Source organism: Nematostella vectensis, chromosome 14, assembly GCF_932526225.1.
Source record: "Nematostella vectensis chromosome 14, jaNemVect1.1, whole genome shotgun sequence".
NCBI lineage: Eukaryota > Metazoa > Cnidaria > Anthozoa > Actiniaria > Edwardsiidae > Nematostella > Nematostella vectensis.
The window spans coordinates 8,244,503-8,259,001 of record NC_064047.1 but is presented as its reverse complement, the minus strand read 5'-3'; the positions used below and the strand labels follow the sequence as shown (position 1 = coordinate 8,259,001).

Sequence of the window (14,499 nt, the reverse complement as noted above, 5' to 3'; positions counted from 1 at the left end):
ATGTTTTCTTTTTAATAACGTATGGTCTAACATTTATTGATCGGCTGAGCGAAAAATACAGGAATTCTGAATTGGAAGCAAACCCTCTCTGAGAATAGAACGGAAGATCCTGAATTTTAAAAAAATCATTTAACTACTCTGCTAAGTTCTTTCAGTGTTTGCTGAAGCTCCTGTACAGCTGTCATATTATTCACTACCTCTCTAGGTTTACAAAGCCGAGCAAAGTCCTCTGGAGTGAATCTGTTAACCCCAAGGAGAATCAAAACACTTCTATCATTACCCCCAACAGTTCTGGAAATTGATGATTCTAACAGCACTTGTTTAACATTAAAGTGCATGCTTGCTTCAATGGTTACCATAGATACAGGAGCAATACCAGAGTCAAAAGGTAACTGCAGTTCTCTTGATGACCTGGCCTTGAAGTCCCCTAGAGGGGTACTGTGCGTAGTATTTTGTCCAACATTTGGCCAAAGAGCAGACTCTTTTATGGTAACCAATAGAGACCAGTTGGACGTCAATGTTAGACAGCTGTTGTTGGTGATTTTACAATGAAGGAATACTTGTGGTAGCCTGCCACAGTTTGCTGAATTAAGAGCAAGAGTCACAGACCAAGTAATAGGGGACCTTCTACCTGGGTTGTGGAGCTCACATGCAAGAGTGGCGGCTGTATTAAGCTCCTTTAGAATGCTTTCTGATTTTGTAATTTCCTCCTTTTTCCTATTCACATCAATTACTGTCTTCTCTATTGCAGTCAGGACTTTTTTAAGTCTTTCCCCAACCACAACAGGTGACACCCTTATGTTATGTGTGCTCTCTAAATCAGGAGGATTGAACTCTAACAGCTTCCCTTTATTGGTAAGGCAATAGCACCAAAGGGAGCCATGGATGCTGGGAACACAGCATAAGGTAGATATCCAGGGTATTGGCAAATGGACAGGACACAGTGATTCCACAAACTTATGAGGCCCTTCTGGTTGTGTGAGTCCAAGCTTTGTTACAAACATATCCTGACCAGTGGAATGAACCAGAATGTTAGCATATAACCAAGTGCATACGACAGGGCCAGGCAGATTATATTCCTGGAAATCATTACCTGAACCACCAGGTCCCACCCTATGACAGATAACCAGTTTACCACAACTTCCAACCATTACAATTGCATTAAATTCCTCTGGTTGCAGTTTGTCACTGGTGCTTCTATGATCGCTTGTAGATTCCTTGTTTCCATGGTGATAAGACTCTTTGTTTCCATCCCTTAGGCCTTGAAGGGAGGTAGGTAGACATGCACAATGTATTGAAACGACTGCTTGCTCAAGATGAAATAATAGGGCAGGAGCTTTAGCGATGGTGCAGTGTATGTTCTGGTACATGACCTGGCCACTTGGGAGGCCAACAAGCAGGACATTTGCATTAGTTAGTATTGCATCTCTTCCAAATAATTGAGTGAACAGACCTTTTTCAAGAACATAGCAGGGGTCGGCCTTTCTTGTGTCTCCAGTCTTCATACCAAGAACGGCCAGACTAAGGAGCTTATCATTTCCCATTAAGTTGTTCACACATGTTGAGTCATAAAAAGTTTGACGCCTTAAGGGTTGAGTTTGGTAGCATTGTGAGTCATGGCCATTTTCGAGGGCTGTGTACACAGAATAGAAATACTCAGTACCATGTCCCCCGCAGATGACCAGTTTGTCCTCAATTTGGATAGCTCTAAGTGCATGAGGCTCATATATGACAGCTTGTGATTGGCTAATCATTGTGACAGGTATAGAGGTAGATATGCCACCATTGTTTTTCACTGGTGGTGAACTAGCAAGAAGATCAGAAAAGATTCCTTGGTTACTGGTCCCCTCATGAATGTCAATTTCCTTGGGTCTGAAAATGAAATTGTATCATTAAAATAGAGTAAAAAAATATGAAAAAAAAAAAAACATTCTGAGAATGTAACCCACATCAACATACATCCATTATGGCTAAATCAAGGTACATAAATAATAAGTAAAGGAACGGTGGGAGAAACCTCTTTAACTAAAAAAACTTAAGGCTCAACATTTTACCAGTTGCTGCTTATGACCTATTTTTAAGAGAGGTATTTAAAACCAAAGGGATCAGTTTAAATGCTTTGCTCTTTTCTTTCATACCCATGCACCCATGAAGCATGGGTGTGTAATATCCAACAGTAGGACTCCAGGCACGTACACAGGGGTGCGAAGGGTGGGCGCCCACCCCCCCTCCCCACTTGGCAGCCAAAAAGTGGGTCATTTCTTATTAAGGAATCTTCAAATACTATGCTTTTTCCATATGATATATTGACTGTGAACCCCCTTCAGCCAATCCTGGGTACGCACCTGGACTCTACTTAAAACAGGTGTAGAACTGTCATTCAAAGGACCAGGAACCAACAAACAGTCTCTAACCTTTTTGCCTTGTGTCTTGCTACACCAAGGGACCAGATCTTCCCTTCTTCAGTTACCACCACCACTTGTATATTAGAGGAGTGGATACCAAGCTCAAAACTGGTAATTCGTGATGGAAAACAGTATGTGTTCTGTGTACGAAGAGAATATAAGCAACCACATCTAGATTAAAATTCATTGAAAATGAGTATCCTATGAAAACAGGATGCTGAGCAGCTATGGCAGGCCTTGAGAGGAAATTATTAGGGGGGGGGGAAGGGGGGCAACAGAGCCAAAAAATGGCAAGTTTTCCCAACATAAGGTCTTGTTAACTTCGGTAAGCTTGAATTTTTGCATAGAGGTTTTTTATGTTATGTTAACCAACATATCAAAAAGTGTTTTTTCCTAATGGATTCGTCTTCTAGATATGAGGCTTAAAAGTGCAATTTTCAAATTTCCAAAGTATGAATTCTCCTTGTTTTAGGGAGAAGTCGGGCTCTGATCAGAAATTAAGCCAACTTTGCTCGCTTATCTAAATTTCATATCTTTTAAATTTCTTTGAAATTTGGAATTAAGCTTTTGGTCAGGGGAACTCCTTGTATGCGGAATCATTAGCTTACATATTGAGAATTGGAAAATTTCATGCCATTTTTTTGCTCTGTCGGTGGGGCACAATACGGAAACATTCAGAAGACATTTTGGGGCACACCCCTACTGGTCATTTCCTTATAATTTTTTTAAATATTTTTTATGGCACATGCCACCAGTGCCCGACCTTCTGCTACGGCCATACAAAAAATAATTTAAACTAGCAAAAGAACAAACAAGCAAGGAGGAATTTTTTTTTAACTCACCACAATTTTCCCCTTTTCGATGAAATATAAAACCTCGTTTCCTGTTGTCAACAGTAGTCCGGTCTTATCTTTCCTTAATGGAAACTCCTTAATCTTAGGTTTGCAAGATAACCGAGGAGGCGCAAATAAATGGAGACATTTCATAGAAAGTTCCTCTTCGTCCGCCATGACAGCACAGCTCATAAGAATCATGGGAAATGGTAGCTTTACTTCCGGTACAATTTTGTGGTACCTGTCCCCTCACGGTCGTACCTGAAGGCGAGGCATTATTATAAGAATGTCTCAAGATGGCGAATTACATGATATAAAGTGTGTTTCATATTATCAACCGAGCGTATAACCTTATTTCTGTCAAATCGTCGTTCGCTTTCTCTGGAGCGGTTGAAGAAACATTTGTGCCAAGGCCAAAGGGTAAGACAAACTACATGTACTATGTTACCTACTGTAAATTATTATTATTTTTTATTATCTTAAATTAAAGAAATTACAAAATAGACAAAGTAATTGAGATGAGTTATTTCGGTTAATTTAGGTTAATTGTAAGGCAGTAACGTTTTTAATTTTTCACTAAAAACGAGCAAACCAATGATATGTACATACCAGCATTGGTAAGGGCCGATCGTTATTTGCGGAGGGGTGGTGTTTTTTTTTAATAAATCCAAGATTGAAATTTCCCCCCCCCCCCCTTCCGAAAAATGTAATAATAAAATTTAGACCCCCCAGAAATCATGACGTCTTAAAAATTTCCCCCCCCCCCCCCTCATATTTTTGGGTCAGTGGAACATCGCACTGCTTAAAGAGAAATTAACACTTCTTGTTTTCCTTCATAATTAAAAACCTGCTGAGAAATCTTCAAATTTCAATTCAATTGCTCATACCTTATTACACTTTTCGCGATTTTAAAAGATTCGTGAAAATAAAGTGACGCGAAAATTGAGTGTCGCGAAAATTAGGATGCGCAAAAATTAAGGGAGTACACCTTATGTACACCTTATGTACATAAAGTAAGGGTATATATATGAGTTGGACTTATATTTATATTTATAGATTTATAGATTTTTATGAAAATAAATTTAGCCAATGCATCTTTTTGTTGCAAATTGTGTCAGTTTTGATGATTACAGCACATTTTAACTCCATTTGTTTTGCTTGATTTCATTATCCCAAAATCGCGAAAATAAAGTGATCGGGTTTTTACGAAAATAGGAAAATCGCGAAAATAAAGTGTCCCGAATTATCGCAAAATGTCGAAATTTTGACATCGCGAAAAATTTTGTGTAATAAGGTAGATCGCACGATCGGTATCTTACGGGGAACAAGATAAAAAAATTACCCCCCCTCCTCTGGCTATGGAAATGAAAAAAACACCCCCCTAAAAAACTGCATTTCTAAAATTTTACCCCCCTGCTAAGCGACCGATAACAATCGGTCCCTTACTTGCTCTTCTTGAAGTCACGTGGATTTTTTTGGCGGCACATTCGCACCTGCTCAGGCAAAAAAAACAAACTTATTTTGAAAGTCACCTATTTATAGTCCAACAATAGGCTTTGAACGTTATGCCTAAACCAATTTTGTGCCAAGTTGGCCATGTTGGGACTTCAAATAGATTTGGCACGTTGTTTTTGGCTTGTGAAAAATATTATTTGAGTCACTTTTTCAAGTTTTAAAATCAGGTTGACAGACTAGTCAAAATGAGTATCCATAGAAATGAAAGCTAAAGCAAGCCACATAAAAATATGGGCCTCAATTCATTTCAAAATATTTGGTCTTTGCTCATAATGTTGGCTTTTACACTTAAAGACCTTCCAAAATTTCAAACATGGCCCTCGGAGCCTATACTATCAAATGAACCAGCATCTTCATTAAGTGATAAGAATATTCATGATCAATAAATTCCAAGGTAATACATGAAAGCATTTCTGTTCCCAGACTTGTTTACTTCACCTTTAAACTGTTGAAGTGTCATAAATCATTTTATATATCATTGACTGTTCAGAATTCAATGCAGTGGAACCTGGATTTCACAATACTGAATTTTACGATAACCTCGATTTTATGATGGCGATACTTTCTCCAAGCCAAAATAAAACGAAATGTATAAGAAATTACCTCCATCTAATGATATTGGATACAACAATATTATTGATTTTACGACAAATGTGTTCTCTCAAGCGTAATTTTGACCTCGATACAACGATATTATTCTCATTATCAACAAAGACAGAAAAACAAAAGACACCATACGCAATGCACTCAATTTTTTGACTTGGGAGATCTTGTTTGTCTTGTCTTGAAGAGAGTAAGTGAACAGTCTTACACAGAGTACATGTTACAATTTATTATTTTGTAAAAGTCGATTATTACCTGACCACGCTACAATGATATTTTCAATGGATTTTCCTTTATGTTGTAAAATCGAGGACTTCTTTGCAATGATACCTCGATTCTACGATACATTTTCTCCCGAGGCATATCGTAAAATCCATTTTCCACTGTTTGGTAGCAGATGGGCCTTTTTAAAGCATGGTGTCAACTGCTTTCTTCGCTTTAAACAACAAAGCTACATTATCAGCTGATTTCAACCAATTTTATTAATTATAGACTCATACAGCTCTGCATGTCTGACAACCCTAAAGTCAGGAAGTTTGAGTGCACGTATACAGGATGCTTTCGATCCTACAAGACCTCCGGGAATCTCAAGACCCACCTGAAAACACACCTTGGACAATATGAATTCCAGTGCAGCATTGGAGGTTGCCAGAAGTCTTTCCTATCATCCTACAGTCTCAAGATTCATGTGCGTATGCACAGTGGAGAAAAGCCCTATAACTGCCCTGAAGAAGGATGTGAGCGCACTTATTCCACACTCTACAGGTATGTGCTAGTGTTATGAGGGAACTAGAGTAGTGATATCTCCCATATGATATATTCCATATTGTATGTTTGTTTTTGGAATTGTTATATCAGAGGGTGTGTATTTTTCTCAATTGCCCAATGCAATCATTTTTAACAGCATGAACTGTCAATGGTCCTGTGTGGTTCTTGTGAAGCAAAGCAATGCAAATTAGATTACTTTTTCGATGATGTTTCAATTGCAAACTTCTATAAATTACCAAGATTAAGACTGGAATGGTCGCACTTTATGTGTATATTGTACACAGGGGCATCATCAATAGTGATCACACATTCTTTGATAGTATTAAGGCAGAAAGCATTCTTTATTGTAAGCTATATGTGTTCATGCTGAGGGCAATTCAAGCCCGGCATATGTTAAGATTGTCTTAATTTAGTTGTGTATAGCTTTTTACCTATGTTTATATATTCATGTACCACTTCAACATACAATAGATAAAAAAAAGAAGTGGTAAAGTAAGACATTCAGAAACAGCAGCAACAACAACAAATGACATGGAATAAATTAAAATCCTATAAAGCTGTTGTAATGACTACTATATTTTAGCAGCAAAAAGGCTAGTCAATAATGCACTTAGTTGGGCTTAAACAAAACAATACCCTTTCTGCCCTTTCCATCGCAGCAACTGATCAGACTACAGTATATATCTTATGTTGTGAAGAAGAGCTATAAATCAACACAAGGTTGAAAAAGCTGTACGCCTGTGTGAAACAAAGTATTTGTGGTGATACTTGGGCTTTGCGTGTCAAGCAATTCTGCTCATTACATTAGAACTTGTATGGCATTAACAATGGAACCTGTTTATTGTGTATATAAAGTCACTTGAAACATGCCTTTATTAAAAATCACAGAAAATAATAACAATATGTTAACATAAACAAACACAGTCCATGTGTACGGTGGATGGTGTGCATCTGTACTCAAACCATGGGTATCCCGGGTCTAGATTGACTTGTTTTGGTTATGGCAAATGATACATCGGTGCTTGATCTCAGGCCATGCATTTGCTAAAAGTATAACGAGGTGCAAAGCTGAGAGGAAGCTCTTCACATTATTGGCCCACAGTGTGTTTTACTACGATTTGTAATGTTCTGAGAGCTCTCGTCAACAATCTCCAATGTATCCATCATTCAAATTAACGGTATTGCATTTGGTGCTTTTGGATTGGTCAGCACCTTGTCAAGAGGAGGCATGATTGGAGACCATTTTAGTGCTGGTCATTGGATCCGCTTCTCAAGGATGTTGAATGACAGAAGCTAGTACATAGGTGATTAAGCCGTTGAAAATCGTCTGCGAGTGTTCACTAAATATTGACAAGTGCAGTAATGTAATATCTAGATTTATGTTACTTGTACATTTACTTAACTCATCCTCTTCAATATCTAATACTGCTTCATACTTACTAATCCATCACATGAAGGTACAAAATGCACCAGTAGATGTAAAGAAGATTGTTATTACTTTTTCTTTATAATCCTGATAATTTTTTTTTGTCTTGGTCACCAGGCTAAACGCACATAAAAGAATCCACAGTGGCACCACCTTTAACTGTGAATTCACACCTTGTGAGAAAATCTTTACGACAAAAAGTGACCTTCGCAAACATGAGCGGATACACACTAAGGAGCGGCCATACCAGTGCCGAGAGCTAGGATGTGGCCAGGCATTCACTGCGTCGCATCACCTCAAAGTGCACTCCCGTAGACATACTGGTGAGAGGCCATACTCATGTGAAAACGATGGCTGCTCCAAAGCCTTCTCAACACACCAAGGGCTCAAGTCGCACTCAAAGGTGCATGTATTACGAACTCAAGGGATCACAAGTGATGGAGATTGTGTGACTACTACTGAGACTGTCGTAATAAGTAGTACAGGATCGGTGGTGTCACACAACACATACACAGAGACGTCGCCCATGACAAATACTATAACGCAGCAATTGGAAGATGAAGACCATTGCAGATCGATAAGGACTGATGTGACAACGGATGACCAAAAAGGTGTTGAAAATGTCTACAACAAAGAGAGTGCTGGTATTAGCCCCGAAACTGCTGTACTAAATACTTCACCGAATCACCATGTATCATCTTTCAGTGTATCAGACCGTATTACATCCGACAATCGAAGAATAGCGTTCGATTTTTTTAGGCCAGCTAGCACTTCAACAGTGACTGCGTGTGTGCCTAGTGGTGAGAATATAAGTACAGAGAGAGTTGCTTTGTCAGAAAACCGAGAGTTTTTGTCGTCTTCCTACCCTTACAGTGGACGTGATTGCCAAATGAATTCTCGATACATAGTCAATTTATGCCCAAATATGCCCGAGTCTTATAACGTTGGTCCAGGCTCCTCTCCGTCTGTAGCTTGCGCTGCACAATTCACAAGCCCGGGTGCTCAGTGTGGTCCTTCTCGTACTTATAGACAGATAAACCCTAATCAGTATGGCGAAGCTATTAACTTGAACAATGATAATACAATCAGTGATCACGATAGTAATGTAGATGTGCTTTCATGTGGTTCTCTCGGCTCACACAATCAAAACGAGGAAAGAGTGAGCGAAGTCATAGCGCAAAGGGCTGGAGACCCTACATGCGGCACTGATAGAATCAATTCTACTCTGGTACCGGTTTCATATTTGAGCTCATCTACTTATAATGATGATACATCTCCGATATCCGCTACTTATAAGGTAATAGAACCCAGAGACGAAATAAGAACTAGCCCGTCACATCTTAATACCGTTACTGGGAGAGTTTGCTATGCTGGTCCTGAAAATAGAGGCTTCTCTTTGGCTGACCTCCCACCTGTTACGGGCTCCACTTTGCTCCAGTTTGCGACGCTTTCTTTATCGGGGCTCTACAATAATCAGAGATCCCCCCTAGATGGCAGTCCATCTTACCCTCATCAAGAAATTGAAAGTCCAGTCGATGCTACAGAAGCCTCCCGCAGATGTATTGATGTGCATCCGAGAAGTGGCGTTAGCCATCTTGCCGAAATAAACTGTAGCTCCCTCGAACGAGAAACAGCTGATTCAACCTTCCAGCAAAACGATAGAGTAACTAAAAAAAGTTTAAGCTGTAGTCAGCCAAAAGAAGATGTATTTGGGAAGGGTCTGGTAGTCACTTCTTTGCCTGAAAGTAATAATTGCAGTATATACTTGACTGGTATAAATAACGTCCATGAATTGGTTACTCGCGAAGATCACCTGAGTTTGGGTGGAGCACAAAACCCTGCACAGGTGTGGCCTAGTATTGGTGGGGCATTCAGTGTTGGTTCGCATGTAAATGATAATATCCGTGGAGGTTCAAGTATGGGAGTTAGTGTAGTCGATAGCTTTAGCATCCCAGCAGCAAATAGCAATAACAATCCAAAGAGCGCATCCAGCATTGAGGGAGTAAATGAGGGGTTAAGCTATGAGGTTAACGAGTGCCCTAGGTCGTCAAGTCAGCTTGGCCCAATGATGAGGTCACTTAATAGCCATGATCTGGAGTTTCGTGTCGGAGGGTGTTACAAGGAATCAAATGGAGATGCTGTATGTGAGAACCGGGAAGGGCCAGGCAAGATGGGATCAAGATTTCCCATGGAGCAGGAAAGAAATCTTTGGGCAGAATGCGCGTTTCCACTGGCCTTGACTTCGTTTGCTTCTGAGAATGCGAGAAATGTCCATAGAACCTCTACAGCACCCTATCACCCAGATCCCAAAAGCACAAGCCATGTGACCTCAAGTAAAATTGTAAGCAAAACAAATAACCTTAGTGACCGTCTAATTGCCCAGACTTTGCAGCCCGTATATCTTACAAACCCTGCGAGCCTTACAAGCCCTGCGAACCTTACAAACCCTGCGAACCTTACAAGCCCGGCAAACTTTCTAGTTCCGATTCCTACGGATTCAACCATAAGAGTCCCCGAAGGCCCAGGTCTGTTGTCAAATGTGCTTTCCGAACCTGTTCCATGTGGGAGTAACACGCCGTGGCAGTTACCTAGGTTACCTAGGCCGGAATTTGTGTTCAGTGGTAGCGAGGTCCCTGCACTTTTACCCGTTGTCCCACCACGAATATCAACCGCAGCCACGTGTCTCGCGGGCTCGTTTCCCACTCCTCTAGGGCAATCTCTGCACAAGCCATGTGGGACGGTTACTGAAAAGCACACGAGAGAGTTATGACGTCGCAATCTCGAGCTTAAAGCGACTCGCCAACATCTGCCTTAGCATCGGTGGCGCGGCTCAAGCATTGCGAGCTTCATTAGGCTTGCGGAACCGTCCGCGAGCAACCAATGATGTCACCCGTATAATGATGCCATGAATATCGATTTTCCTGTTCGATTGCTTGAACGAATTTGTCCTAATTGAAGACCCTGATTGTGAGACCGTCTTGCTGGAGAGGTAGACATCTTGGCTTTGCTCTATCTAGCCAAACAATCCCATAATCCTTTTTACAGGCCTTTCAAATCAAGCTCCCCACTTGTTTTGCAACTGATGGTGCCTATTCTGTTTTTGAATAAACTCTACCCGCTATAAAGCCGAGAGCACAAGAACTCAGTGTTGCCGTAGCCTGAAGCAGACTACCATGCATTCTAGCATGTATCCAAATAAGCACGCTTTGTTGTAAGCTTTGAATTCAGTCATTCTTAACAATAAATTTATCTATAAAAATCCATCTATAATGTTTAAAGTCCATATAACCTTTCAGAGTTGATAGACTTTGTCAATTCTTTATATTTTCATATTCCAAACGGTATGTGGTTCGTATGGACCCTATAAAACACGCGTTCGCGCGAATAACTCAAATCTGTATTAATGAGGTATTTTGGTCAACTTTCCGAAAAAAGGCCGTGAACTGAAAGGCCCGGTTTCAGTCATTTGTGACGTAGATCGAGATGTCAACCAAATTACATGAGAAAACATATGCGCGCGCTAAACCGGTTCCCGTCTTCATGTCTACTTAGTTATTGCTGAAGAACGTTGTGTGGTTACAATTTTTACCGTCATCTTTATATCCCAACCTGGTAGGCAAATGATTATTTAACTTCAAGAAACAAATCTGAAAAATTTTGCAGATATTTTTAAGTCTTAGAATTGTTTTTGCATTGTGCGCGCGCGCTGCATTCGCAATCAAGAATGGCGACATTCTTACGAGCGCGCGCTGTTTTTAAAACCTACAACAAAACGATATTTTCTTTTTTCGCATACAATTCTCGACTTTAAATTATTCTTCGCTTCATTGTGGGTAGCACTGCAATAGAAAACAATCCTCCAATATTTTGTGGTATTGCCGTCTCTGAATTTTAACGGATTTAGGAAAATACGTTTCAGATTTTCCCGCCAAAACCTGGCGGGAGAGTATTAGGGTCTTTAAGATGAGACAACGGTGACAGCTAGGACGGTGTGGTCGAGAAGAACACTTGCATTAGATGATAAGTTTAAAACTAGTTTCAATGAACATACAAAGACTTTATTTCTACACAGCAAACAAAGCTAAACCAGTCTATACTTCAAGCTTCCACGTTTTTGCTAGACTGTAAAACTTGAATTTTCACGTGGTTTGGCGGGAAACGGTGAAACCTATCAGACAGGACCCTCTTCAACGTGTGGCCTTTAACTAATTCCATTGTTTTCTACCGCTATAAAGTCGTCGTCCTCGTATCTGAAAGTGCCTTTTGAACAAACAAAGGTTCACTGCTTATGCAGGGGAGGATTATTATTTCCTTAGTGTAAATAAATATACAGTGAAAACCCACGTGTAAGAACCTGGTTTTTTTTTCAAGTTTGGCAAAACAGGTTCATATATTTTGGGATACTTGCTAATAAACAAGGCAAAATAGGTTCTTATTAGGTTCTTTTTTTTTCCAAGTTGCTTAAATCAGTAGTAGGATTCATAATACCAAAGTGTGACTGAATACTTAGCCATTTTGCTAAAGAGATATCCTACTGTATGTATGTGTTGTATCTGTAATCATATCTAAATAATGGACCAGCCAAATGTTTAGCAAGTTTAAATTTTAAAGGCCTGTAATTTGTTTCATTTTCAATAGTCACTAATCATAGAAGAACCTTTTGAATTTGTTTAGCTTAGTAGGTTCTTATATTTTGGGGTATTCAAAATCCAAAATGTCTGCCTATAGGTTCTTACACGCGGGTTTTTTTTTTACTGTACTTGTCCAGATGTGGTACGGGGGTCCGGACCCCACCCTGCTCATGTGACAAGAAGAGTTTGACTCCGACCACTTCTCTGTTAGTTAAGAAGACGGTTATTTTTTAGTGCAAAAAGAAAAAAAAAAACGTGTTTTACAACCAAACTTGTCAGGTGTTATGTTTGTGTCGAGGAGGGTGCAAAATGGGTGATTTGTTTGACGTCATCGGTGACGTCACTAAAAATATTCCCATTTCATTAAGAACAAAAAGATTCCTATCTCATGAACGTGTCAAGGGGGGTGCACCAATATGGTAACGTGATTGTGATGTCATCAATGACGTCACTAGACGCGAAAATAGGCTTACGTTATTACATTAAATCTGTATATTATTCTTATTATTAGTGAGTTAATTTTTTTTTTCTTGCGAACGAATCACAACGCGCTTGCTTTATGTTTCAGATTGCGACACAAGTGAGAAATGACATTAGTAAAATAAGAATAACTGTATATATAGTATATGATATATAGCAGCCATATATATATGATCCTTTTAGAAAGGTGGACTACTTGTAAAAGCCTGTTAGGGTTTGTTTAGTCCTCCCACCAATTGTAATAAGAATATTGCATATGACAACAAACATTATTATGGTAAATAAAAAGAATAAAAAAATAGCATGTTCTGCGGGGATGCGCATGCGCTAAACTACACAATGGCGCCCTAGCAAGGCGTGTCAAAAACGTGCATCGCAAATATCAAAACGTTCTTCATAAATATGATAAAAAATTTGACAAAAAACTGAAACAGTTTTTTCCATGCCCCCCCCCCCCCCCCCTCCTTACTCTTTACCCATAGTTTCATTTCCCTCCTTCTGAAAACCGAAGAAAGAAGAAGCAAAGGAAAGAACGGCAACGACAATAATAAAGGGACGCAAGCAAGAGATTAGCTACAAGCTGGACAGAAAGTGGATGAATTGGCTGAAAACATTAATTCGGAAAAGTGAAGGCACTAAATTTCTCAAAGATGCAACTAAATCCAGGTTGTCAACCTGATAAAGGTTGACGCTATAGATGACGCAGAAGAAGCAAAAAGGCTTTTCGATCTTCTCCTTGCAAGAAAAGCGCGGCACGAGAAAACAGAAAAGAAAGAGAGCGAGGAAGACAGCGAATCACATATGAGCGAGGATGTTGATGAAGAAAAATAAGAAATACATTTTAGATATGGGACATAAGCACTTAATAATATTAAATAACGGAAACCATGAAAAAAATGTATGAAGGGGTGTATACAGGTTTGCATTGCATAGATAAAACCTGGCTTCATCCCTTACGGAATAATAAGGGGGGGGGCGTTATTTAACGGGGTAGGCTGCTATATTTATGGGGAGGGTTGCGTTTTTTTTTTTAACTCAGATTTGGGGAATGGCCTTAACTAATACATGGTTTTTGAACAGATATTCTGATCAGTTTCCGAGCCCCCTAAAAGTCTGGAATTTCACAAGTTCCTGGGGAGAACCCCCAGACACCTTTTATAAAGCTAAATGAATGTGATGCACCTTCTGCTTACACTTTCAAGACTTTCGTTTGGCTGGCGCTAAAAATCGTTATCTCCTAAGTCCTTCTAATTTTTTTATCTTTTGAAGTTTTGTTTTTATTAATTTCCAATACTGAACATACGCATTCCATTCATGTCAAACTTTCCCCGCTCCCCCCAACTAACTTTTCAGATTGTTGGTATAAAAATATATGTAAATAAAATTTCAGTTGGGCTAGAGCCAATGATGCTGTTTCTATTTCAAATGTTCAAAATGGCAAAATTTTTACGGGGGAGCTTTCCCAGACCCCCCTATAGCATATTTTTTTTCTTGGTAAATTGCCCAATCCCTTTTCTTTGTTCGTACAGCACGGCGCCGTAAAAAGTGCTCATACGGTTATAGAATTTGCTGGTGCTCCTGGAAGAACGTGCCGTAGGTGGAGCATCTCAGCCTGTTCAAAGGTCGTATTACACGAGCCGTATTCAATGCAAATGCATGCAAATGAATGGAGTGATTGTTTCATCTTCATTTGCACACATTTGCATTGGATACTGCTCATGGATAATACGGCGTTTGAACTTAGCCTCAGAAACTATGAATGGTGTACTTTGAATAAAGTAACCAGTACGCTTTTTTTGTCCCGGGGGAGGGCCTTAATTTTTGGCCGCCTTTTAAAG

At 39.6% G+C, this 14,499-nt stretch overlaps 2 protein-coding genes across 3 annotated transcripts; one reads left to right on the top strand and one right to left on the bottom strand.

Moving 5' to 3' along the window:
- Positions 1–8: 8 nt before the first annotated feature.
- Positions 9–3,445, bottom strand: LOC5507480 (Fanconi anemia core complex-associated protein 100). The gene is made up of 3 exons (XM_001628056.3): positions 3,248–3,445; positions 2,415–2,545; positions 9–1,872 (listed from the first exon to the last, which is right to left on the bottom strand). Exons 1-3 carry the CDS (start codon positions 3,437–3,439, stop codon positions 126–128), a joined length of 2,070 nt encoding a protein of 689 aa, XP_001628106.2. The 5' UTR covers positions 3,440–3,445; the 3' UTR covers positions 9–125.
- A 61-nt stretch (positions 3,446–3,506) lies between these two features.
- Positions 3,507–10,813, top strand: LOC5507481. Of its 2 annotated transcripts, none has more exons than XM_001628045.2 (3): positions 3,507–3,658; positions 5,849–6,121; positions 7,668–10,813. In XM_001628045.2, the coding sequence occupies exons 2-3, from the start codon at positions 5,865–5,867 to the stop codon at positions 10,318–10,320; spliced, it is 2,910 nt and encodes a 969-aa protein (XP_001628095.2). In that variant the 5' UTR covers positions 3,507–3,658; positions 5,849–5,864; the 3' UTR covers positions 10,321–10,813. The 2 variants fall into 2 exon arrangements, with proteins under 2 accessions (XP_001628095.2, XP_032231995.1); XM_032376104.2 differs by lacking the exon at positions 3,507–3,658 and adding an exon at positions 5,461–5,546.
- Positions 10,814–14,499: the final 3,686 nt, after the last annotated feature.